This window comes from Aspergillus pseudoviridinutans (genome assembly GCF_018340605.1).
Source record: "Aspergillus pseudoviridinutans IFM 55266 DNA, scaffold_10, whole genome shotgun sequence".
Classification (NCBI taxonomy): Eukaryota; Fungi; Ascomycota; class Eurotiomycetes; order Eurotiales; family Aspergillaceae; genus Aspergillus; species Aspergillus pseudoviridinutans.
Genome location: NW_025091290.1, coordinates 630,091 through 654,181, shown reverse-complemented (window position 1 = coordinate 654,181; position 24,091 = coordinate 630,091). Strand labels below are relative to the sequence as shown.

The window sequence follows — 24,091 nt, the reverse complement described above, 5'->3', positions numbered from 1 at the left end:
ACGTCTTAAAGAGGCTACATAGTACCACGGTGGAACGTGGTCGTCGATGCCAGACTTACGACCTGAATATTGTTGTACTCGGGCAGAAAAATAACTGGCCGTCTAATATGAAGTCTGGGCTACGCTAGACCAGGAAGTAGTGCATACTTGCATGGTTGATGGAGCCGTATATTGCTAACATTCCTACCAGCAGAAGAATTGTCGCCTTGGTGTCCAACGGTAAACTGATATCTGCGTGCAATGCTCACTAAATCTTGGGGTCGATCTGATGCAGGAGGTATGTTCGAAGCCGTATTCTTCTCGAATTCCAAACGACTTAGCGCCCGAGTTTTGGAGAGCCCCCGCCCTTCTGGCCTTGGTATCGCGATGGGCGTCAGTAAGGGTTTTGAAACGCTGCTTTCCTCCCTGCCCATAACGCTCCAAGGTTTGTCTCACTCTTGGATCAAGTGCAATTGGCGCACGTGGAACCAAGTTTGATGGATGTAACAAAGAGGGTTGGTAGGCGCAACCGCCCTAGTACGCTTCTGTACCAAAATATATATGTTAACATCCTCGTATATAGCTTGACAAGGTCTTTAGCCACACATTCTGTGTGGCCTAACGCCTTGCCAGAGCCTATTATGAAGTATATATAGAGCCTGAAATTTAAGATAGATATAGCTAAGGCTTTAACACCTCCTTATAGTCTAATAACCTCTTATAACCAACTCAACCATCACAACACCATAGAAATTAACTAGATTTATACTACTGGATTTATACTACTAGGAATCTATACTAGATAACCTGTTGAGATTCTCTTCCTCCTAGACTTTAAGTTAATTTATAATATAGGATCCGTAGGGCAGCCTTACGGCAGGCATACAGATATTCATGTGCCATGTACTCTTAGAAGATTGATTGTCCTTATTCTCATCTGAAAACAGAAGGCTTATATACAGGTTGAGTATCAGATTGAATATCAGATTGATTGGAAATCAATTTAATTCCATACGGAATAAATTCCGTATCCGAAGCTCTATTGTCTGCTTGATCGAACTTCGATTCACAACATTTATGTGCAGGTCCCAAGACACGGAGCCTTGCGCGGTGGAGTTTGAAACCATCTCCTTTAGGCATTTCGGGGTACGATAAAGCCCCAAAACATAAGGCCGACGTATCACCAGACGCTCGCATCTCAAATATCTGGAATATTTGCACCCAAGAAGAAGACTCTACGTAGAGTTTTATTCTGGTTACCAAGCATTGAATATATGTGGAAGTAGAAGTGGTATAAGCGCTGGGATGGATATCTACCCTAAAACAACTGTTCGACAAGGGTTCTCCCGCAAGTGAAATAAACCGTGGCAATGCATTAAATGATTACAAGGCAATTACCTCGGAGACACCTGATACCGTGAGTTCATGCGGATTCTCTTGCCGTAGAAGTAGAATACCACCGGCACCGGTAACAAACCCAAGGCGACAAACCCAAGCAATGAGTTCCCCCATCCCAGCCCTAGCTTAGCATACATCGAAGGCCCGGCAAGCGGCAAGAAGGCTCCGACAATGGACCGAACGACTGTGTTCGCCGCTATTGCTGAGGCAGCGTACTCGCCAAACGCGTCAACGAGGTACGCTTGAATGGGGAGGAGGGTGACGATCATCCCGCACCCAACCCAGCCCAGTCCAATGACAGGCTTTATCCAATGGAGATGCATCTGGGCGGACCATCCGTACCAGAAGAGACCGACGGGGATAAGGAAACTTCCTGGGATGAGCGGCGGAAGTCGGAATTCCGGCTCCGCTTGGCCGTTGTTTCTTGCGATGAGGAGGTTTTGGATCTTGTCGGACAGGGCACCGAAGCAAGAAATGCCAATGAGGGCTCCGACGCCAATGCCGATGAACACAAGTCCGGTGGCGCCTTGACTGAAATGGTAGGTGGTTTCGTATACTTCGGTGACCGTTGTAAAGAGCAGGTAGAGGTAGCCGAAAACCACTCCTAGGGGCATGCGGCTGTTTAGACCTGTACCTGAGTTGAGATTTAGAGCTACTTACCTGTGTATAGCGAGAACAAGGCGACATTTGGAGTGAGGAATAGTAATTTCGTTGGTCTGGTTATTGCCTGGATGAAAACCTCCCTAGAGTTTAGCTTCAAGGCTTGCCCAGCGTTCACGTCCACAGATCTGTTCTCTTGTCTAATTTGACTCGCTTTTTTCCGCAGGAGAACCGGTTCGTAAGATTCGGATAAAACAAGAACAACGAGAATGACTGCGATCCCAGACTGTATCGATAAACTAGTGAGTTTCGACGAAGAGTAGAAGGATTGAAGTCGCCACTAACAACAATGGCAAGCAGCCAGAAAACCCATCGCCAACCTTGTGCCTGGGAAAGGTAGCCACCGGCGATCGGCCCGATGACAGGGCCAAGGAGCGGGCCCAACCCATAGATGGACATGGCGACTCCACGCTCCTGTAGAGCAAACATATCCGCGACGGAGCCTGCACCCAGTGTGACCGGACCGCTGCCAGAAATCCCGGCGAATAGACGGAAGACCAGAAGCGCACTGACGTTAGGGGCGAGAGCACCTGCGATATTCCAGATCGTGAAGATTAAGGTGCCGACCTGGTAGACGCGCAGTCGGCCATAAATTTCCGAGAGCGGGGCGAGGAAAAGAGGTCCGACTGCGAAGCCGACGAGGTAAATGGAGACAACGAAGGAGGCCAGAGTCCTGTTGACTGAATGGAAGTCTTTCATCACAAGCCCCTGTGCCGGTGCGACAATGGACGAGGTCAAGGGGGTGAGAAAGGTGAGATATGAGATAACGCACATATTCCACCATTTTTTTTTACTCGACCAGTTCACCGGTCGTGCAGGATCCGTCGGCCCATCCCAGCCTACCTCCTCGGTCGATGGTTCGGATGCCTTTTCTGCTGAGCCACCTCCCTGTTCATGCCCACTGGGTGTTTTGCAAATTCCCGGCGGCTCCTCCTGGTGATCCATGTTCCCAGCCAACATCTGGCGGAGAGGTTGTTCTCGTAGATTCTGGTCGGTATTATGACACATTAGTCAGGCGAATATACTTAGATGAGTTCGTTTCTCAGGGAGACATACTGGTGCAGTGGTAGATTGGGAAGCGAGCTAGGGTTCGTTCCCCTCTGCGTGTATAGGTGGAAAACAGGTGGAAATCCCAATCGATCGCACTCCATGCGCAACAGGTGCTGTAGTACATTATTTATTTTGCCCCGCTTTTGCTCGCGCTGGCCCTCCCCCCTTTGCTTAGCCCATTGACACTGGCCGGTCTCTAGCGAGCGAATGAAAAACGTTCAATATCAAGTAACAAAGAAAACAAAGAAAATAAGTTGGATAACGAGATATTATGAGGCACTACTAGAAATAACCGTATGAAGCAATTGCTTCTAGCGAAATCTCTACACGCATGAGTCCACCGTTAGACGCTTCCAGCACATCCAACTCCATTGACTCAGCATGACCAGCAAGGTTCCCCCGTGATCCAGGTAAAGTCTGTCGATGCAAGTTGTAAACCTTCTCGATCAAGATACACGGAGGTAGCGCATTGGGCGGGACTAGAACCCGTGGCTTCTTGGCCCATATCCATAGCCAGGGTAATCTACCTTTTGCCCTTGAGATGTTCAAGGTTAAGTGCGTAAGAGAATTTATCAGGTCCGGAAACGACACGTTTCTTCTCCTGCGTCGGTGATCTGAGCGAAGAACGGACGGCTGAGCAGTGTGGTATGTTTCGCATCCAGATATCTCGTGATCGCTGCCACAGTTGAAACATCATCCCTCAACTGTGTGGTCTATTCGTAGCTGATTAGTGGTATCCTCTCTCACAGGATTCACTGCACGAACCATATAATTCAGAACCATGTCGTACAGTACCCATCTTTGCAGATGGCATCGATCTCTGCTTCCGCCTTAGCCTTGCTGATGTAACGTGTCCCGAACTGATGACGAGTTGGAGGTACGTAACGACTGAGATCGATAAGACTTGGGCCCTGGGTCAAGTGGGAGAATGATTGCGTCTAGAACCTAGGACAGAAAATGAATAGACGTAGCTGGCATCACTGTCCTCCTCTACAGCATCTCCAGAAGTCCGATCTTCATTATGTGGAGAGGTTTGCGAATGAGCGTGGAGGTGGACATCTGGCACGTTGTGAAAGGCAAACATTCAGGACATAGTGTGTTACCATTGGACTAAAGCAGAGATAAATGAGACATCCCAGATGGTCTACAAGATAAGGTGCGATGGGAGCAAAAGATGGACATCTGCTGCATATGCGTGGCGACCTACAGGCAAGGTATTAGATTCATGACTACATCTAATGTTTGGCTTGCGTGACTTTCCCTTCCTGTGCAACTTGGGGGGGCAAACTCTCCAACACTCAAGAAGCTTGCTCTCAATCTTCTCCCAGCATTACCTTTACTTACTGGCTCCGCGTCTTACTGTTCGCAGCTGCTGCCCAAATGATCCAATTCGCTAGCGAAATCGTTCGCCAAGCAATCTACAAAATAATAGTTTAGATGCGGACAGTTTCTCACTTAGCAAAGTCAGGACCATTAGTTTTGTTCATGAGGGTCATGCTGGGTAGCCAGTATCAATTTGCATCCACTCGCAAAGTATCCCGGGCTAAAACTGGCAGCAGTGACGCGTCTGTGTCACTCGTACCATCTATGCACCGGAGACGTCGTTTCGGACCTTTCGCGGTCACATGAGATGTACAGACCGGTATTATGGATTGCTCCACTTCACCTCGAGTCGTGCATGGATGACATCTACGGTGCGTGCCCTGGGAAGCTGAAAGGGATAAAAATAAACACCTCTATAACAGCCCCACTGAGCCTTTTCAATCGTGACGGTTGATGGCGAGCTTCATCGCTTTTACCGCCGTTTGCTTGCCAAGGGTTCTCGGACGCTGCGCTGAGAGAGCATGAGCTAGTGATCCAGCCCAACACCACTCTACTGGTCGAGAAGCTGCATGAGGAAGTAGCATCATGAAAAGACACCTGAAATTACGGCTTGGTTTAACGTAAGATACCTACCCCTGGTCCAGGACATTGGCAGCTGACACAGTGTCATTGCCCTAGTATGAGACATTCAATCTCGGCTTCGAGCTTGCATCCGGCGAGACCTACAGCTGCCTGGAGTTCTCCGCCCCATGATGCATGCTGTGGGGTACTAGCCATGGATATTCTATCTCCTGACGTTGTTCGGGACTCCCCAAGTCCTTGCGTGATAAATTTCTCACACACCGCAGGTACACCCATGACAATGTGCCGCGTCCAGTGGACCGAACGACCCGCTACAAGGACCTGACCACCACCTTGTTCGATCCACAGAAAGGGCTCCAACGTTACGAAATAGATCGGAATTGCTCCACCCTCATCATCACAGGTGGCGAGAACACAGCAACTGCTTAAGCGCCACGCTATACTTCCCGACCCAGAACAAAAATGCCAAGCGCAAAGTGCTCGGCGAAATCCGAAGCACCTTCAACAGCTTTGGAGGCATTAGCTCGATCAGCGTGAACCAGCCGAAGTACCTGAGCGCCTGCATAAACTATGTGCTCCGGAACTTCTCCCCCGGTCCCGCCGTCCTTCTGCGCTGGGTCCCTCAGGGGGTAATTTCATGGACGAGCATTGGATCCCCGCTGGTACTCAAGTGGACATTGCACGCTACTGCATCGATTGCTGCAGCCGATACTTTGTCGATCCAGGCAAATTTATCCCAGAACAATGGCTCGGGGATCCCGTGTATCAGAACGACGATCACCACGCCATGCGGGCGTTCAGCCACGGCCATCGCAACTGCATCGGCCATGACCTAGCCTGGTTGGAGATGCGTCTGGTCCTGGCTCGGACCGGTGGAAAGACGTGTTGGTCTTCAAAGCCTGGAGTACAAAGCCGTTGAAGATCAAATTTACCCCAGCGTTACGCTGAAGTGGCGTAGAGTGGATGATGGGGAAGGCAGTCCGACCATTTCTTCAGAGAGACTTTTATCACTAGTAACATTGTACCTTCTGTACGTTGTATGTCTTGTATTAGAAGCTCATAACTGTTGCCAAGAGTGCAGACTCGATATTCGACGAAGGGTTGTTGAAGTAGAATAACCACCCAAGGTTCCTTCCTGATTTCCGCATTCCTCTACTGCTCGCTCTGTCTTGCTTACGTCCAATCGACTCCGCATGTGATACCTGCTGAGAGGGATGGGAGGACATGTAGTATCCCTGCAACTCTATTGGACTGCAGTGCACCTCACGCCGTAACTCGCCGGTCCCTGATGGTATGTACCTACTACGGACTTGAAGCATGGGTGAGGGAATACCTCGGCATCACTCGGCCAGACTGTCATGAATCCCATAGCTCTGGGATCTCATACGCGAGGTAACATCATTGAGTACAGTAGACGAGAGGGGCGATAGTTGGACGTTCCAGGTCAGAATCCATGTCTGCGGATGCGAGGTGATATACGTGCCTGGCTGAATCGGACCGCACTAGGTAACGATGAATATCCTGGTATTTCGACTGATCTAACTCAGCAGCTCAGCCGCAATGCTACTTATGTATGCATTGTGTGATAGGTCAGCACAAAGGCCGCATGCAAGGTCAGTGAGGTTTCCGCTAGACAAGTGAATATGACACAATTGAATTGGCCGAGATGAGATCAACCAAGAGCACAGGAGTGTAACGCTATCTAAAGCGACCTTTCAGAATGCGTTTGATAAAAGCACCTATCGGAATCGGCCATGTACGCCGACCGACCACGCTAGCCTAGCTAGCCTATATGCATGTCTCATAGAGACAAGGGTATCCTCAAGGATACTGCAGGTCCAGCCCTTCATGGCCAGTTAATTCATTCATCCGCTGGCGTCCCGTCAGCGCCGAACTTTACAGCTGGCAATGCTGCTCAATGTGGTTGCCAATGCCATACCATAAATCATGGATTGCGGTTTCAAATCAAATACATTGGAGCGAGGTATCATCACGCTAGCTTCCTGCAATGTGACCCGAAGAAGTGGTGATTGGTCATGGACTCATGGTGGCGCTGCCCTGGATTCCCAAGACGCCAAGGCCTTGCAGGCCGGCGATCACAATCTAGCAAGGCCCAGGGTCCAAGGTGAGCAAGTTCGTGAGTCAAGCTTCACGCACAAGCTGTTGCGCAAACATCGTATGATTATTTGTTACTTATAAATCGGTAGAGGTGCATTTAGTAATCTTTCACCTTCCCTTGCTGACATTCTCGAAGATGGCTGCCAGGATCGCGAGCTTACTTGGTTTTTCCAGCGTCGCCTGGCTTAGTCTGGCGAATGTGATCGTCGCCCACGACACCATCTCTCGTGATGTAATCATCCTTGGGGGTGGCAGCTCGGGAACGTATGCCGCGATTCGTCTTAGGGATCAAGGTAAGACCGTCGCTGTCGTTGAGCGTAACGATTATCTGGGCGGTCACGGCGAAACCTACTATACTGAAGATAATACGCCACTCAACTTCGGTGTGGAAGGATTCTTCAACACGACTGTGACTCGGAACTATCTGGAGCGGCTTCAGGTACCCTACGGGCGCCGCAACCCAGCTCCCGCGCACGAGGACTACGTGAACCTCAAAACAGGGCAAAGAACGGAATACCCTCCAGGCCAGCTCCGGGACAGGGAAGCATTTGCGAAATGGGTCGATGCCATCTCTCAGTTTGGGTTCTTGGATGACGGCGTCTACCGAATCCCAGAACCGGTGCCAGAGGACCTCGTCAGTCCTTTCGCGGACTTCGTAAAAAAGTACCATCTCGAGGATGCCGTGTACGCCCTCTTCTCTCACACTTCTGGCGACGTGCTCGAAATGATCACCCTCTACGTCATCCAATACATCGGCGTCCCCCACGCCGCCGCCTTGAACGAGGGCTACGTCCGTCCCATCGAGGGCATCGCCGCTCTGTACAAGAGTGCTAGCAAAGAGCTCGGCAGTGACGTTCTTTTGGAAACGACTCCCGAGTCTGTTCAGCGCTCCGAGAATGGCGTTGAAGTCATTGCGCGCAGTGCTGATGGGACGAAGACGCTTCTGAAGGGCAAGCAACTGTTGGTTACCATTCCGCCACTGCTGGACAACCTCCACGGCTTTCCGCTCAGCAAGCAGGAATCGCACATTTTTTCGAAGTGGCAGTATCATCAGTACTGGGCTGTGCTTGTCAATGACACCGGTCTCCCCAACGATGTGAACCTCGTTAACGTCGACCCAGAACGCCTGTACGGTGTTCCCGAGGAACCATTCATCTGGCGCCTGGATAATCATTGGGCCCCCGGCTACCACAACATCAAGCTAGTCGGTGGGTCCGACTTTGGCGAGGATGAGGCGAAGGCGTACATGTATGAGAAGCTCGAGCTTCTCCGTGCGGAGGAAACATACTCTACCCAGAGGCCTGAGATCGTCAAGTTCGCGAGCCACACCCCTGTAACCATGTTCGTTTCAGCGGAGGAAATCCGTGGCGGGTTCTATCGGCAACTCTATGAGCTTCAGGGGCTCAACAGCACGTTTTGGACGGGCGCCACTTGGGCGTCGGATTACTCGACCTTGCTATGGGGGTATACGGATGAGGTTCTCGAGCAGATGGCTTCTTCCTCATCGCTACCCTGAGTATCTGTGTCTCAATTGATCGGTGCAATTCTACAAGGGCGGCCGCACTTTGGTAGTTGTCTAGTAAGGTTTCGCATAGATGCAATAAACTAGAGCTTGAGAATTTAACATGATTGTATCCACACTGCACGTCTAAGTGCGATCTTTACTCTGCACATTGAGACTTGTTAGGGGTATGAAAATTGCAATGGTACGCTCTCTCAAATATAAACTAGTTTGTAGATCCCTTGGCGATACGTACCAATGATACGTGGCCCTTGTATCTTTGGAGAGAGGGCGAGGCAACAAGGTCTATTGGATCACTTCTCCTACGGACAGAAATATAAAGTGGGGACAGAGAGAAAACTCGAGTTTTCTTTCTTGTCCTAAGCGAAGCAGACTTCTCCTTGCATCTGCAGCACCCATGGCTAGGATAAGAAAATAATCTGCGGCTACGAGTTCCCCAAATGTAATCAACCAACACGTTTAGTGTATGCATTTAAAATGAATAGGTAATCTAGTTCAGTGATGCTGACCCCCACGACACATTGTCACCTCCTCGGTAGCAGCATTGAAGGCCTCGAAGGTATGAAGGTAGACACTCATGTACGGTTTCTTTCCTTTGTAAGAGAAGGAGACCCAGGCCTGCAGGTGATTTGAGGTACGCAGGTCGACATCCGGACTGCGGATGGAGATCAGCCCTATTCCTTCAATGTGTGGGATATGTCAAGACTTACTAGTACGATGCCAAATCCGATGGATAACTTTTAGCCAGGCCCCCCCACCCTCTTCTCTCAAAGAAGGTGGCCAGTCCTTCTGCGATGGCTCTGTCGTTCTGCCCAAAAGCAGGAAAATAGATCTGTGGCTCGGGAAGTGGGCTTTTCGGAGACAAGGTGAAATTGATAATGAAGGGAAGCTGCTCCTGCGGTGAGGTACCAGGATCGTAAAAGCAGTTCGGCAGTGGACACAGACCCTCCGTGATGGGTAATAACTGCCACAGCTCCTTGAGCGCATCCAGCCCCTCCAGTGTCTCTGGGTCGTCCCGTCGCCCGTTCAGTGTCCAGATTTCTTCGATGGAGGCCAGGTTCAGCTGGCGTTCCATACAATAAACTTTGATCCTCGACTCGGATGGCTTAACCAAATCACAAGAGAGAAAGTGGCCGATCAGGGTAGGCGCTCGCTCAGCAATAAACTCCTCAAGGATTGCCAGTGGGGTGGCAACTTTACCACTCTTGTCGGCAGCCTTAATTGCGTCAAACATGAGCTTCTCTTTCGGCGTCCCGGTCGCGATGGACTTGATGCGGGGGTAGATGTAGGTCTTCCAGACACTTTGGCCGGATGGCTCTAGATCGGCCGCCAGCTTGTTCTGCGTCTTGAAGACGGGGATATGAGAATTTGCATTACGCAGAGTTTGAACGTCCTCCTCTGAAACGACCAGTGCGTTGGTAAAATGGTCAAACCATTCCAAGTCAAGCCCTGGAACCATGGCCTTCAGATCCTGGAGAACAGGCCTGATGGCTTGGGTGTTGAATGGATCATCCTGCGTTCCCGTTACGGGACCAATGGGCTCGAAGGCGAACCGCAGCAGTGATTTGGAGAAATTGAAGCTCAGCTCGAAGGGAAGTCCAAAGCGCGTCAGATGGCTCTTCCAGTGCATGGGCTCACCCTTTTCAGGGTACGGACCCAACGCCGGGATGATGACCTCGCGGTGGATGCAAAGGAACTTGTACTGTGCGTGAACGTCATATCCGGCCCCCGCCATCATGGCGGCAAACATCGGAGCAGTGCTATACCACCATTTTGCGTGGTTCCTGTTCGAGAGGTGCAGAGCTTGACTCAGAACGTGGAAAGGCTTTGGCAGCTGGGCCGCTGGTTTCTTGGAGATTTCCATCACTCAGCCTCCTAGTTACTAGTTTGTTGTATGAGATTAGAGGCAAAAGGACGAGGGGAACCCAAGGAACACTGCCCTGCCTTTTCTGTTCTGGTTATACCATGATATTCTTTTCATCCGCCTGGGGTGGGGCATCGCCTTCTCTGTGCGTTTGTGACAGCGACCGCATGACGCAGGCTATACGAGCCCATAGGCATAGAGTGCCAAGGTCCATCTCAGTGCCTGATGTAACTGTGTTCCTCGTATTCCCACTAAACCAGGGATTGAAGACGGCTGGCTGGCTGAGGTCCACATTCCTTCCCCCAAAGTGTTCAAGGATGAGAGCTATTTTCTGCGAGTGAGTGCTCCCCGACTTTTGTTATTGTGGGGCGATGGTTTCGGCCCCTCGAGATATTTAAGCCGACGTATGAATGACAAAACCACAATTTATAGCATATTTTGCATTGGAGTACTGCATGTGAATACTTTTACGTCAATTTCTCGCAGTGCCAAGCGGTAAGATGGTGATCACCAAGATCTAGTCACATGTAACCAGGTGGCCATCTGCAAGATGCACCATCCTGGAATGGCCGATACCCAACCGGATGGGACCAATTGCAAGATCATGCAACTATGGCGATCGAACAAGCTGAACAGAACACTAAACGGGAAATTGCTTCAGCTAAAATGGCGGGCACAAAACGATTTCACTGCACAGGATACTGAGTGCCACGTACCGAAGACAGTTGCGGTTAGTAGATTCAGAGTACGCAATGGCTCAGCCGTGAAGTGCACTGAAGGGATGATGGCTGGTGAATGGGGCTGAATGCCCTGATGATAGGATAAAAGCTCGAAGGTTCCACGTATGTTTGCTGTAGTGGTCAAGCCATTCCATTGCTAAGCTCCGCCCCGTATCCCATATCTTTGCTGGAAGGTTTTCTTTCGTCAATATTAAGTTCATCTCGCTGCCATGAAGACGCCAATTGCTATTGTTGGGACCGCCTGCAGATTTCCAGGAGGCGTAGCATCCCCTTCGCAACTTTGGGAACTATTGTCCAACCCAAAGGATGTCCTTACGGATGTAGATCCCAAACGATTAAACTTCGTCAACTTCCATCATCCCAACGGCGAGAATCATGGAGCCACAGATGTGCCGAATAAGTCCTATATACTGGACAGTGATGTTCATCGCTTCGATGCTGGTTTCTTCAACATTAGTGCGGCGGAAGCGGAGGCAATGGATCCGCAACAACGGCTCTTACTCGAGACGACATATGAGGCGCTCGAAGCTGCTGGATATACATTGAAACAGATGCGCGGCTCATCCACGGCGGTGTTTATTGGCGCGATGACCTCGGACTATCACGACATTCAAGCTCGGGATTTGGACACGATCAGCCGGTGGCATGCAACCGGGACATCGCCAAGTATTCTCTCAAATCGTGTCTCATACTTCTTTGACCTGAAAGGGCCGTCAATGACTATCAACACTGCATGTTCCAGCTCCCTGGTGGCATTGCACCAAGCGGTCCAGAGTCTACGTAACGGCGATTGCACTACCGCCATTGTAGGTGGCGTCAATCTCCTGCTCGACCCTGAGGTTTATATCAGTCATTCCAACCTACATATGCTGTCCCCAACGTCAAGGTGTCGCATGTGGGATAGGGATGCTGACGGCTACGCCCGAGGCGAAGGGTGCGCTTCAGTCGTGATCAAAACCTTGGATCAGGCGCTGAAGGATGGCGACGATGTAGAGTGCATCATTCGGGAGACTGCGGTCAACTCGGACGGAAGATCTGCGGGAATTACAATGCCCAATCCGGAGGCCCAGGCGGCGTTAATCCGTGAGGCCTATGAGCGCAGTGGCCTGGATCCGGTTCGGGACCGATGCCAATATTTCGAGTGCCATGGCACTGGAACGCAGGCTGGAGACCCCGTCGAGGCACAGGCAATCCAGCAGACATTCTACCCAGAGAGCGTTGTCTTTAGTCCAGACGACAAACTGTATGTGGGAAGTATCAAGACTCTCATTGGCCACCTGGAAGGCTGTGCAGGTCTTGCCGGCGTGATGAAGGCTATAATGTGCCTTAAGAACCGGATCATCACGCCAAACATGCTTTTTGACAACCTCAACCCCAATATCGCTCCTTTCTACGACCATCTCAGGATTCCAACAAGCACTATGACCTGGCCACCCGTTTCCCATGGCTCCCCCTTGAGGGCGAGTGTAAACTCCTTCGGTTTTGGAGGGACCAACGCCCATGCCATTATCGAGAGCTATGTACCCCACCAATCGGAAAACCACGCCACTTACTGTGACCAGTCGATCATCAATGTAACCGCCGGCCCATTCCTCTTCTCAGCGCACACTGAAGAATCCCTATATTCAAACATTGAAACACTAGCCCGTTACGTGAGGAACGACGAAGCATTAGATCTGGGTAATTTGGCCTGGACTTTAGCCAAAAGAACCGTCCTGCCATTCAAGACCTCTGTCACTGCCTTAAACAGAGACGAGCTCCTCCGCGGTATAGATAAGGTCATTGAAGAGTACAAAGCCAGCAAAGGGAGCGAACATGGCCAATTGCATTGGAGGCAATCACCCGAACCACCAAAGGTCATGGCCATTTTCACAGGGCAAGGCGCACAATGGGTTGGAATGGGCCGTGAACTGCTACATGCGTCTCCCATTTTCCGCAGGTCCATCGAGCGATGTGAGCATGCTCTAGCAACTCTTCCCGACGGGCCGTCATGGTCCCTTCAGGAGGCACTTTTAGCAGACAAACCCTCGTCAAGCCTCTCTAAGCCTGAAGTAAGTCAACCAGTAACGACCGCCATTGAAATAGCTGTCTATGATCTCCTGTGTGCGTGTGGAGTCAATGTCGATCGGGTCGTGGGCCACTCATCTGGCGAAATAGTGGCCGCCTATGCGCTCAACATCATTTCGGCAGAGGATTCCATGAAAATAGCCTATTACCGTGGGTTGCACACCAAGCCCGTTAAATCGGGTGGCATGCTCGCTGTTGGCCTTTCCTTTCGCGACGCCACTGAATTGTGCTCCGGGCCGTCCTTTTTGGGGAGGATCGTGGTGGCAGCGAGCAATGGGCCTCTGAGCACAACGTTATCGGGCGATTACGATGCAATTCTCGAAGCCAAGGAACTCCTTGACGGTAAGAAGATATTCGCAAGAACTTTGCAGGTTGATGTTGCGTACCACTCACATCATATGGAGCCGTGCGCTGCTGCATATCTCGAAGCATTGAAGGCGTGCAATATCCAAGTGAAATCACCCAGGAGTGGCTGTACATGGATCTCAAGCGTGACGGGAAGCAGTGCAACACTGAACAGGGATATCCAAGCCTTCTCTGGAACTTACTGGGTCGATAATATGGTCAAACCCGTTCTCTTTTCCCAGGCAGTGGAGATGTCGCTTGGCGGCTGTCAAAACCTTGGTGGGTGTATCGAGATTGGACCTCACCCAGCTCTTCGTGGTCCTGTGTTGGATACGTTGAAGCAAGCAGAGAGGTCGAATGTTCTTTATACTTCGTTACTTCACCGAGGGCAAAATGACCTCAAGGCTGCATCATCCGCCCTTGGTTGCCTCTGGGAACGGATGGGTGAACATCTGGACATTGGGAGGTTCCTCCAGGCTGTTAGTAATCGGCCCTCCCAACTGATAAAGGGATTACCAGCCTACTGTTGGGACCATAGGAGGAGATACTGGAGAGAGTCCCGCGTCTCACGAAGATACCGTCTCGAAAGTACACCTATGCACCCGCTATTGGGTCGGCGATTTGCCAGCGAATTCCCCAATGAGATGTGTTGGAGGAATATCCTACATCTAAAGGAAATGCCTTGGGCTGAAGGGTATAAGCAAACGGGCCGAGAGGTGGTTTCGGCAGCCTTCTACATTTCCTCTCTATTAGCTGCAGCGAGTTCTGCAGCTGTATGCCAAAGCCTTGAACTACTCGAGGTCAACGATTTCGTTGCTATGGAACCCATGGTTTTGGAAGAGCATAGCGATGGGGTAGAATATATCACGAGAATACGATTCCGTAACGAAAACAGCGAGACAGAATCGAATACCAGACTCGATGCCGAAGCCTCTTGTTATGCATGCGATAGCGACGGATCGGTCTTAACCAAGCTATGCACTGCACGTCTAACCCTTTATCTCAGCGAAGCCAGCCAGCCGGATTGTGACCAGTTACCCCCGAGGGAACAACAGAAGCACATTCTCACGCCGGTAGATGTTGCCGATCTGTACGACTCATTTGAACAGGCTGGCACAAGCTATTCGGGACCATTTCGAAGCATAACCTCGATCCAGCGGTCTCTGGGCGAAGCCACTGCGTCTGCAGCTTGGGTAGCCGACACGATCGGCTCAGGATCCGTACTCCCTCCAGCTATGCTAGAAGCGTCATTCCAGGTAATGATGTGTGCCTTTGCCTCACCATTGAGTAATGGACTTTGGACATCGTTCCATGCAAAGGAGATTCGTCGAGCCCTCGTTAAGCCTCACCTTGCTCTGGAGAGTCTCTCATGCGAAATCGACGCTTTTGTGACTGATTCCGACAATAACACAGTAGAAGGAGATGTGTCGTTGTACAATCCAGACGGAAACACTATGGTGCAAATCGAGGGCTTGGTTATGAAGAGTGTCCCTCGATCCGATACTTCGAGCGACCGTAACCTTTTCTCACAAGTGGTGTGGGAGAGCGACCCTTTTGGATATTCAGGGATATCTTCATATCATACCCCGAAGGAGGAGACGGCTTGGAGAAGCGCAGCAGATATAATCGCCTTGTATCATTTCCGAAGGGCACTCGACGAGCTTCATCCACTCGAATCTGCAGAGTTCATGCCTCACCATCAGCTCTTGTACCGTGAGATTAGCCGCATTGCTGCGGATGACAACGGCTCTGAGGACTACATTGCTAACGCAGATCGTGGCAAAATGTCGGAAGAGGATATCCTCGCAATGATCGACAAATTTGCGGGAATTGTGGATCTTCAATCATTTCATTCATTAGGCATGGCCTTGCCAGCAATCTTGCGAGGGGAAGTGGACCTTCCTGACACGTCGAACGGAGTTGAAACCCTCGAGCGTTTATGCCAGGCTCCGGGGATGCTTTCTCTGCCGAACAAGGACCTTTGTTCTATCGTTAAGCGTATTGTGCACAAGCATCCGCACATGAACATTCTGCAGCTTGATGCTGGAACTGCTGTGATTACCCGGCAAATATTGCAAGCTCTTGATGATAGGTATACTTCCTATTGTCTGAGTAGCGCGGCTTCAGTAGTACTCAACGAGATGGTGGCCAAGTTCTCGACTCAGCACCGCAACCTATATTCCAAGGTCATTGACTTTACCACCCTCGACGTTGCTCAATATGGCGGCGAGAAATACGACATGGTAATTGCTGCCAATCCGCTCAATGCAACTGATKCATCCACCAGTCTCTTCGAAGGCTGCCGCGCAATGCTAAAGCCCGGTGGTTACCTTGTGTTCGTTAGACTCACCGGGCGAATGCCAGCGTCGTTATTGTATACCTGTGGCTTGCTTCCCCAGTGGTGGCAAGGGTACGATCATGATGCCCAGACATGGTCGGACATGTCAACCGTTAGATGCGACGCACAACTCCGCTCTAAGGGATTTTCAGGCATCGATCACATCTTTCAGGGCTCGATGCATCCAGACGGTGATGGCCTTTCAGTAGTGGTTACTCAGGCAGTAAATGATACGGTCATGATGCTTCGAGAGCCAATGAATTCGACGGGGCTGGTGCCGCTCACGGAGGCCGTGGTCTTCCTAGGGGGCAAGACGCTAATAGTAGCCCGCCTCCTGCAGGGTATTCAGAGGATTCTAGCCGCATCGGGTACCGCAACCGCAATAGTGGAAGACATTGACCATCTGGACCTGAATTGTCTCACAAAGAAACATTCGATCATCTCCCTACTGGAGCTTGACGAGCCATTCTTCTCTAGAGGCCTCTTCCACGAAAGGCTCCTGAAATTCAAAGACCTTGTGGCAGGGTCCAAGCACGTCCTTTGGCTGACAACTGGAAATATGGCAAATATAAGTGTCGCTATCGGGAGGGCAATGAGATCACAACAGGGGGACAAAATCAGCCTACAATTCCTAGAATTGTCCGCGGTGGCGAGCGTTTCACCTTCCGCTGTAGTTGAGGTCTTTTTGCGCCTCACATGTTCTTTTGTGCCCGCGTTGACGGATGGGCAATTGCTTTGGACGAACGAACCTGAATTACACTGGGATGGTTGCACGCTTCGCATTCCGCGACTTGTCTTGGACCGCAGACGAAATAAGAGATACAATTCCAGGCACCGAGAAGTTGGTCCAAAAGGTTGGCTCCCACGATCATCGGTGCTTCCCTCAACCGAGACGTCGGCCGACTCGGTTGTCGTTCAGGTCAAATATTCTTGCAGTGTTTGTACGGATGCCTATCTCTGGATTGGTACACGTGTCGGCGGAAAGGGGAATATTGTTGGCATCTCTGACCATATCTCGCCGGTTATCCAAGCAAGGCCTGAGCATGTTCACAGCACTGTCGTCAATGATGATTTAAGCCCGGAAGTGTTGCGAGCTACTGCTGGCTTCACTTTAGCGAATTTGTTTTTGAAGTCCATGTGTGGGCCAATTCTTCTTTATGAGCCTGATGAGTTACTTGCTGCTGCTGTTGAGCAATCGCGCGATCCTCAGCAAACGGTTTATTTTATCACTTCGAAGTGCAACGATTCCACTAAAGGGTGGATAGCAGTCCACCCGCATGCTTCGCGGCGTATGGTTGCGCGAGTTCTGCCAAGTGACGTGTCAGTTTTTGTCGATTTATCTTCTTCCGATGATCACGTAGTCACCATCCTCCGCGAGATATATTCTCAACGTCGGATCCAGGTGGTGGACTTATATCAGCGTGCGTTGCTTGCGAATCCTAGGCAGCTTGTCGCGGAAAGTTATTCTCAAGCATGTACTAGCTTGTCGACTCTTCCACGCGTGCCTCTGGAGATTACCTCTTCTGCAGAAATCTCACCGAACAGTCTATCGGTCACATATCCAAGAGTGGTAGACTGGACGAGCCCTCCTCCGATAGTGAGCCATGGTGAGGTCGTAAGGGCCACCACCCTCTTCTCCCCAACCGGAACCTACTGGATGATCGATATGGCGACACCACTTGGGTTGTCAATTTTAAAGTGGATGGCGAGAAACGGGGCACGGACATTTGTCCTCGCCAGCAGAAATCCGCACGTGCACGACGCTTGGCTTGAGGACATGTCTCGTCTGGATGCTACTGTGAAGCTTTTGAAGATGGATGCTTCGAACAGACAGTCCATTTTTTCGGCTTTCACCCAGATGAAGGAAAGTTTACCACCCATTGCAGGTGTTTGCTATGCTCCCTTAGCTCTGTCTGACCAAGGGTTTGAGTACACTGTCGAAGACGAGGGAGGTCTTGTCGCGAGTGCTATGATCAATGCAGCGACGTACCTCGACGAACTGTTCCCAGCACCAACATTAGACTTCTTTGTGATCCTGACATCCCTTGCCTCCTTCATCGGAACTCCAAAACAGGTAGCGTATCACGCGCCAGCACTGTTTATGACAGGCCTCATTCAACGGCGAAGGTTGAGAGGCCTGGTGGGGTCTGTATTAGCCTTGGGTATGGTTGTCGACGCTGGGTACTTTGCCAAGCAAGGCAAAGAGGTGATTCAGCGTATGATGCATCATGGCTATGCGCCTCTGTCCGAATCTGATTTACATCATGCCTTTGGCGAAGTGGTAGTTGCTGGTGCAACCGAGGCCGAAGGGGATGCCGAGATATTCTTTGGGCTACAAATGTTAAACTCGCAGATTGACCAGAGCGGGGAATCCTCTCGTTCTTCTAACCATCTGCTTTCTCACTTCATTTCAAACGGCTCCCGAATCAAAGAGGGGCAATATGCTGAACAGGCGGATTCATTATCACTCTTTATTCCTGATGAGCAGCTGAAAAACTTGGAGCCAGGGCAAAATGCACACGACAGGTTGATTGCGCGATTATTGGGCAAGGTCAAGTCACTTCTCCGGCTTACAGATCAAAGATTGGATGTACACACTCCCCTTCTGGACCTGGGCTGTGACTCGCTTCTGGCTGTGGATATTCAGGCATGGGTTGCGAAAGAGTTCGCTATCGATATTACTCCCATAGATGTACTATTGGACACTGTCGCAGGATTGTGCGAGAAGGCTGTCCCACGGCCTGATGCTCCCAGCATAGTGCCGCAGAAAGAAGAGCAGCTTGCCAAGGACATCGATTCTATAGACGTTGCGTCAACTGCATCCAGCTCAAAACACAACAGCTCAGTTCAGGACCTACCGCTTGATACCACCAGTTCGGAGTCAACATGTGACCCATGTCCTTCTGATTTCGGATTCGAACAAGAACGAAACGACTTGGAACCAAGGTTCACACGGGTTGAGAAGATGTCACCACAGCAGTCGGAGATCTGGTTTGCCGGGCAGTGGATGAAGGACCCTACCCAGTACAACGTCGTTATATCTTACAATGTTCAGGGACGGTTTCCGGTCGCCAGGTTCAAAAAAGCCTTAGAACTGGCTGTTTCCCGGCACGAGTCACTACGGACTGCCTTCTTTTTAGATCCCAATAATGGTGACCTTCTTCAGGGCGTCTTAAAGATCCCACCACCCTTCTTTGAACATGTCAGGACTTCAAGCTCTGCGACAGTGTCACAGGAGTTTGACAGGCTAGCGTCTTACCAATGGCCACTGGAAGAAGGTGAAGTTATGCGAGTTACAGTGGTGTCTGTTGGACAGGACCAGCACACGGTCATATTTGGATACCATCACATTGTCATGGACGGAGCTAGTTGGTCTACATTCCTACATGACTTGAAGTGTTTCTACGAGCGGAGTCAGCCCCTACGCGAGGTTGCGCAATACGTCGACTATTCTGTGATGTTGAATCGCGACATCAATAATGGAACTTTCGGAAAAGCGCTAGAGTACTGGGAGTCTGAGCTTTCACCACCGCCAGAAATGATGCCTGTCCTTCCTCTCGCCAAGGAGAAGACCCGTACACCAACAGATAATTTTAAGGTGCACACAGAAACGCGGTATGTTAGCATGGAGGTCACGGACAGGATCAAGAAAGTGAGTCGCAGTCTTAGAGGCACGCTGTTTCCTTTCTACTTGGCGACATTACAGGTCCTCCTCGCAGGATTGCTGAAGATCGAAAACCTCTGCATCGGAATGAGCGACGCAAATCGCAAATACCAACAGTTCACCGGCACAGTCGGCTATTTTCTAAATATGTTGCCTCTGCGGTTCCAGGTCCAGCAAACCGATAGCTTTGCCAATGTGTTCCAAAAGACATCCTCAAAAGTCATGGCCGCGTTGTCAAATTCTTCAATTCCCTCCAACTTGGTTGTGGACGCGCTGAATATTCCGCGAGTGTCGAATGCAACGCCTCTTTTCCAGGTTGCCATAAACTACCGCGTGGGAGAGATCACCAAGATGTCTGTGGACGACTTTGACCTTAATTACGATCGGAGTAAAATGGGCAATGCGCCATATGATGTCTCCCTCCATGTCACGCCCTGCGCGGATGGCACCTCTATTGTGGAAGTAAACTGTCGGGACTATTTGTACTCGCCAAAAGCCACGAAAGTGATCATCAATCAATATATCAGGCTACTTGAAATTATGTCCTCTGATCCTTCCCTCTCCGTCCAGAGCAGTCTGGCCGCTTCCTTCCCCCCCAACGAGGCTGGTCTCTCGGTTCAACGTGGTCAGCGGATGTCTCACGGCTGGCCAGCGACCTTGCCTGAAAGGTTCCAGGATATGACTGATCGATATGGAGATGAAATTGCCGTCGCGGATCAAAGTGGCGATTTCAGCTATCTGCAGCTTCACGCGAAAAGCACCCATATTGGAGAAGCTTTGCTTCAGAAAGGAGTCCGATCTGGAGACACAGTCGCAGTCTTGTGCCACCCGTCAATCAATTCGGTGGCGAGCATGCTAGCAATTCTCCGCATTGGTGCGGTTTATGTGCCCCTCGACCTGAGCCTTCCCGCTGCAAGACACAAAGCTATGATCTTGGCTTCCCCTATTAAAGCACTAGTTTGCGCCTCTTCTACCGCTGAAAATGTCTCAGAATTGGGGGTCTCAACCATTCTCAACCTTTCCGAGATTTCAGACACCCAAATACCGTCCACGAGGTTTACAGACAGTGCGAAGGGTGATTCTTTGTCAATTTTACTGTACACAAGCGGCTCAACAGGTCAACCGAAGGGCGTCTGTCTGCCCCAAAGCGGCTTTATTAACTACCTCGCTGCGAAGAGGAAAGAGCTCGGTCTTGATAGCTCGACGGTTGTCCTTCAGCAAAGCTCCCTGGGATTCGACATGGGGCTTGCACAGACTCTCAATGCCATAATGAACGGAGGAAAGCTTGTCATTGTGCCACAAGAAGTACGAGGGGATTTGATTGAAATTGCAAGAATTATCCGCCACCGCGAAGTAACTTTCACGCTAGCGACTCCGTCCGAATACCTCGTCATGCTTCAACATGGCCGTGAATACCTCGACCAGTACGCCGGATGGCGGCACGCCTGCCTGGGCGGTGAGCCTTTCACGGACCAGCTCAAGAGGGAGTTTTCCCGGCTAGGAAAGAATTGTCCTGTGGTACAAGACTCCTACGGTGTGACCGAGATTTCCGCGTGCACAACCTTTGAGACGATGTCCGCCTCACAGCTTGAAGGGGCACGGAGTGTTGGGAGAACAATTCCAAACACCTCTCTGTACATTGTGGACCCGGACTGCAACCTTGTTGCAACTGGAGAGCCTGGTGAAATCTGTATCAGTGGCGCCGGTGTTGCATTGGGATATCTGAACGAGGAGCAGACTAGGTTGAAATTCTTGGAAGATCCATTTGCTCTGCCGGATGATAAAGCCAGAGGATGGACTCGGATGTACCGTACCGGAGACAAAGCTAAACTGCTCGACGACGGCTCTCTGATCCTCTTGGGCCGAATGGACGGAAACACGGAAGTCAAGCTCCGAGGACTTCGTATTGATCTCGAAGATGTGGCCTCCACCATGGTAAACTGCCACCCGAATCTGCTCGCATCAGCGGTCGTGTGCGTCAAAGGCCAGGGGGTCTCCGAAATGCTCGTCGCGTTTGTTGCCCTGATGCCTGGGCAGACTGCTAGTAACGTCGAGCTACAACATCTCGCCAGCAACCTCCCCTTACCACAATATATGCGACCTTCAACAGTCATCTGTCTAGATGAGCTTCCCCGAAATGCAAACGGAAAGATTGATCGGAAAAGGATAGACGCTATGCCATGGACAGAGCCAACCACTATGAGCCAACCATCAAGACGGCTTACGTTGGGCGAGGGTGAACTTAAGCTTCTTTGGCAAGTTCTGCTGCCTGATAAGCACATCCAACCCGAGTCTGACTTTTTTCTCCTGGGGGGGAATTCCACGTTGCTGGTCCGATTACAAGGCGCGATCCGCACCTCCATCGGGGTATCAGTTACTCTCCGAGAACTGTACAGCGCCAGCACACTGGCACAGATGGCGCTCAAGGTTGATGCTCGGAAGGCTGAAGCACCATCAATGTCGATCAATTGGCTGGCGGAAACGGCTATACCGCAAAACATCCTTGATTGCGCGAGCCCAACGGCAAATATTAGGCAACCTAAACATTACCAAGGTTCAGGTTGTCAGATCCTACTCACCGGTGCGACAAGCTTCCTTGGGAGAGCCCTCGTGCAGGTTCTCCTCCAGGTGCCCGAAGTGGACAGAGTGCATTGTATCGCCGTGGAAAAGGAGCAAGAGCAAGGTCTTCCCACCAGCAACAAAGTATCAATCTATTATGGAACCCTTCTCGACCCAATGCTCGGTCTTTCAACCACCGAATGGGCGTCCCTGCAGTGCTGTATAGACGTAGTCATCCACAACGGCTCGAACGGCCACTGTCTTAACACCTACAGCTCTTTGAAAGCGCCGAATCTGGGCTCAACCCATCGCCTCGCCCAGTTTGCCGTTCAGTTAAATGTTCCCCTGCACTATATCTCTTCCGGGAGAGTCATCCTCCAGTCCGGGCAGACCGCCCTCGGGCCCACATCAGTATCTTTTCACCCTCCTCCGCTCGACGGGTCTGACGGTCTCACAGCAACAAAATGGGCCAGTGAAGTCTTCCTCGAGCGCTTCGCCGAGCACACTGGTATAAGTATTAGTATCCACCGTCCCTGCACACCTATCGGCGATCACGCTCCAGCCCAGGACGCATTGAACTCGCTCCTGCGTTACTCTGTCACTCTCGGTGCGACGCCCCGCCTGACAAGAATGGAAGGATACTTGGACTTCCAGAAAGTCGAGATCATTGCGGAGGAGATCGCTACGCTGGTTACATCCAGGTTCACCAAGCGTTCAACTGCAGCATCGTCTACGACGCCCGGGGTGTCCTTTTTCCACCATTCGAGCAATGTCAAGGTTCCCGTGAAGAGTTTCAAGGACTATATGGAAAAAGTACATGGTCGATCATTCCATGAGCTCAGTTTGCAGGAATGGAGCTCTCTGGCGTTGGAACAGGGCATTGAGCCACTTATTCCTAGTTTCTTGGAAGCGGTGGATGATAACGAGGGGACATTGCGATACCCTTATTTGGGTGAATAGTCATTGTGTTCAGGTCTATAGAGTAATTATATGATATTCTTGTTACCGCAAGCAGTAAGACTACCCATTCCATAACTCTGGCCAAGGATAATTAGATATAAAGGGCGAGCTAAGTGGGCTGCAAGGGTAACTGAAGCCATCAATTGCATGTAGCCGACCTATTAACAAGCCTGTTGTCGCCTGTTCGTTCCATTCGACTAGCTAAGTTATACTTAGCTGCCGACTATGCGTTCTGGATGAGGTGTATTGATTTGTAATAGAGGATCCGCCGATGCCACGCCAGGCGCCTTGGTCGAGAATAATTTGAATAAAGAGGTGATTACAGTCCATAACGGCATTCTCACTCCCCGGCGTATGGGACTAGGCAGGCGAGGAAACAAGATTCATCTTCGCCAGAATTCTATTTTGATATCTTCTAAAGCTTCCAATGGAGTGTGGCAGACTTTAATGTAAGCTGATGTTGTTGTTATCGACGCAACGTGACCAGGGTAAGAGGCCTCCCACAAGCTTGACGTGGAGGTCTATCATTGGCCTGCAGCTCCCACATTCAAGGATTATTACTTGTAAGTTACGATGCCGCTGTATCACTCTAGTAAATTCCAAAGGAGTCAGGATTCAAGGATCAGGATCTACTGTTAAGGAAGAGGTTGACAGAGACCCCGCCACCAGTGAACCTATAATTCGGGATAGGAGGTGTTATAGCTTCTTCATTCTCAAGGCTTGTGCCATGTAAGGCTCTGCGCTAKGTCTCATTGTTAATTCTTGTATGACTTGTATAGTCTTAAGGCTGTATATACATGCATATCTATATATATAATACGACGTGGGTTATAACCACAAGTTGGATTTTCATAGAACAGTGGTACTTCTTGACGAGCTCAACAGTTAGAGAAAATGAGGTGGTAGTATTTCCTAGTCATGG

The 24,091-nt window shown here is 50.6% G+C and overlaps 4 protein-coding genes across 4 annotated transcripts; 2 read left to right on the top strand and 2 right to left on the bottom strand.

Moving 5' to 3' along the window:
- Positions 1 to 1,373: 1,373 nt before the first annotated feature.
- Positions 1,374 to 2,982, bottom strand: Asppvi_001986 (MFS transporter; the record flags this gene model as incomplete). The annotated part of the gene is made up of 3 exons (XM_043307519.1): positions 1,374 to 1,981; positions 2,038 to 2,263; positions 2,323 to 2,982. 3 exons carry the CDS (start codon positions 2,980 to 2,982, stop codon positions 1,374 to 1,376), a joined length of 1,494 nt encoding a protein of 497 aa, XP_043163454.1.
- A 4,264-nt stretch (positions 2,983 to 7,246) lies between these two features.
- On the top strand, positions 7,247 to 8,626 carry Asppvi_001985 (uncharacterized protein; the record flags this gene model as incomplete). Its single annotated transcript, XM_043307518.1, has 1 exon — positions 7,247 to 8,626. One exon carries the CDS (start codon positions 7,247 to 7,249, stop codon positions 8,624 to 8,626), a length of 1,380 nt encoding a protein of 459 aa, XP_043163453.1.
- Positions 8,627 to 9,127: 501 nt separating this feature from the next.
- On the bottom strand, positions 9,128 to 10,496 carry Asppvi_001984 (aromatic prenyltransferase; the record flags this gene model as incomplete). Its single annotated transcript, XM_043307517.1, has 2 exons — positions 9,128 to 9,287; positions 9,343 to 10,496. The coding sequence occupies 2 exons, from the start codon at positions 10,494 to 10,496 to the stop codon at positions 9,128 to 9,130; spliced, it is 1,314 nt and encodes a 437-aa protein (XP_043163452.1).
- A 949-nt stretch (positions 10,497 to 11,445) lies between these two features.
- On the top strand, positions 11,446 to 23,169 carry Asppvi_001983 (putative hybrid PKS-NRPS biosynthetic cluster; the record flags this gene model as incomplete). The annotated part of the gene is made up of 1 exon (XM_043307516.1): positions 11,446 to 23,169. One exon carries the CDS (start codon positions 11,446 to 11,448, stop codon positions 23,167 to 23,169), a length of 11,724 nt encoding a protein of 3,907 aa, XP_043163451.1.
- Between the last annotated feature and the right edge of the window lie 922 nt (positions 23,170 to 24,091).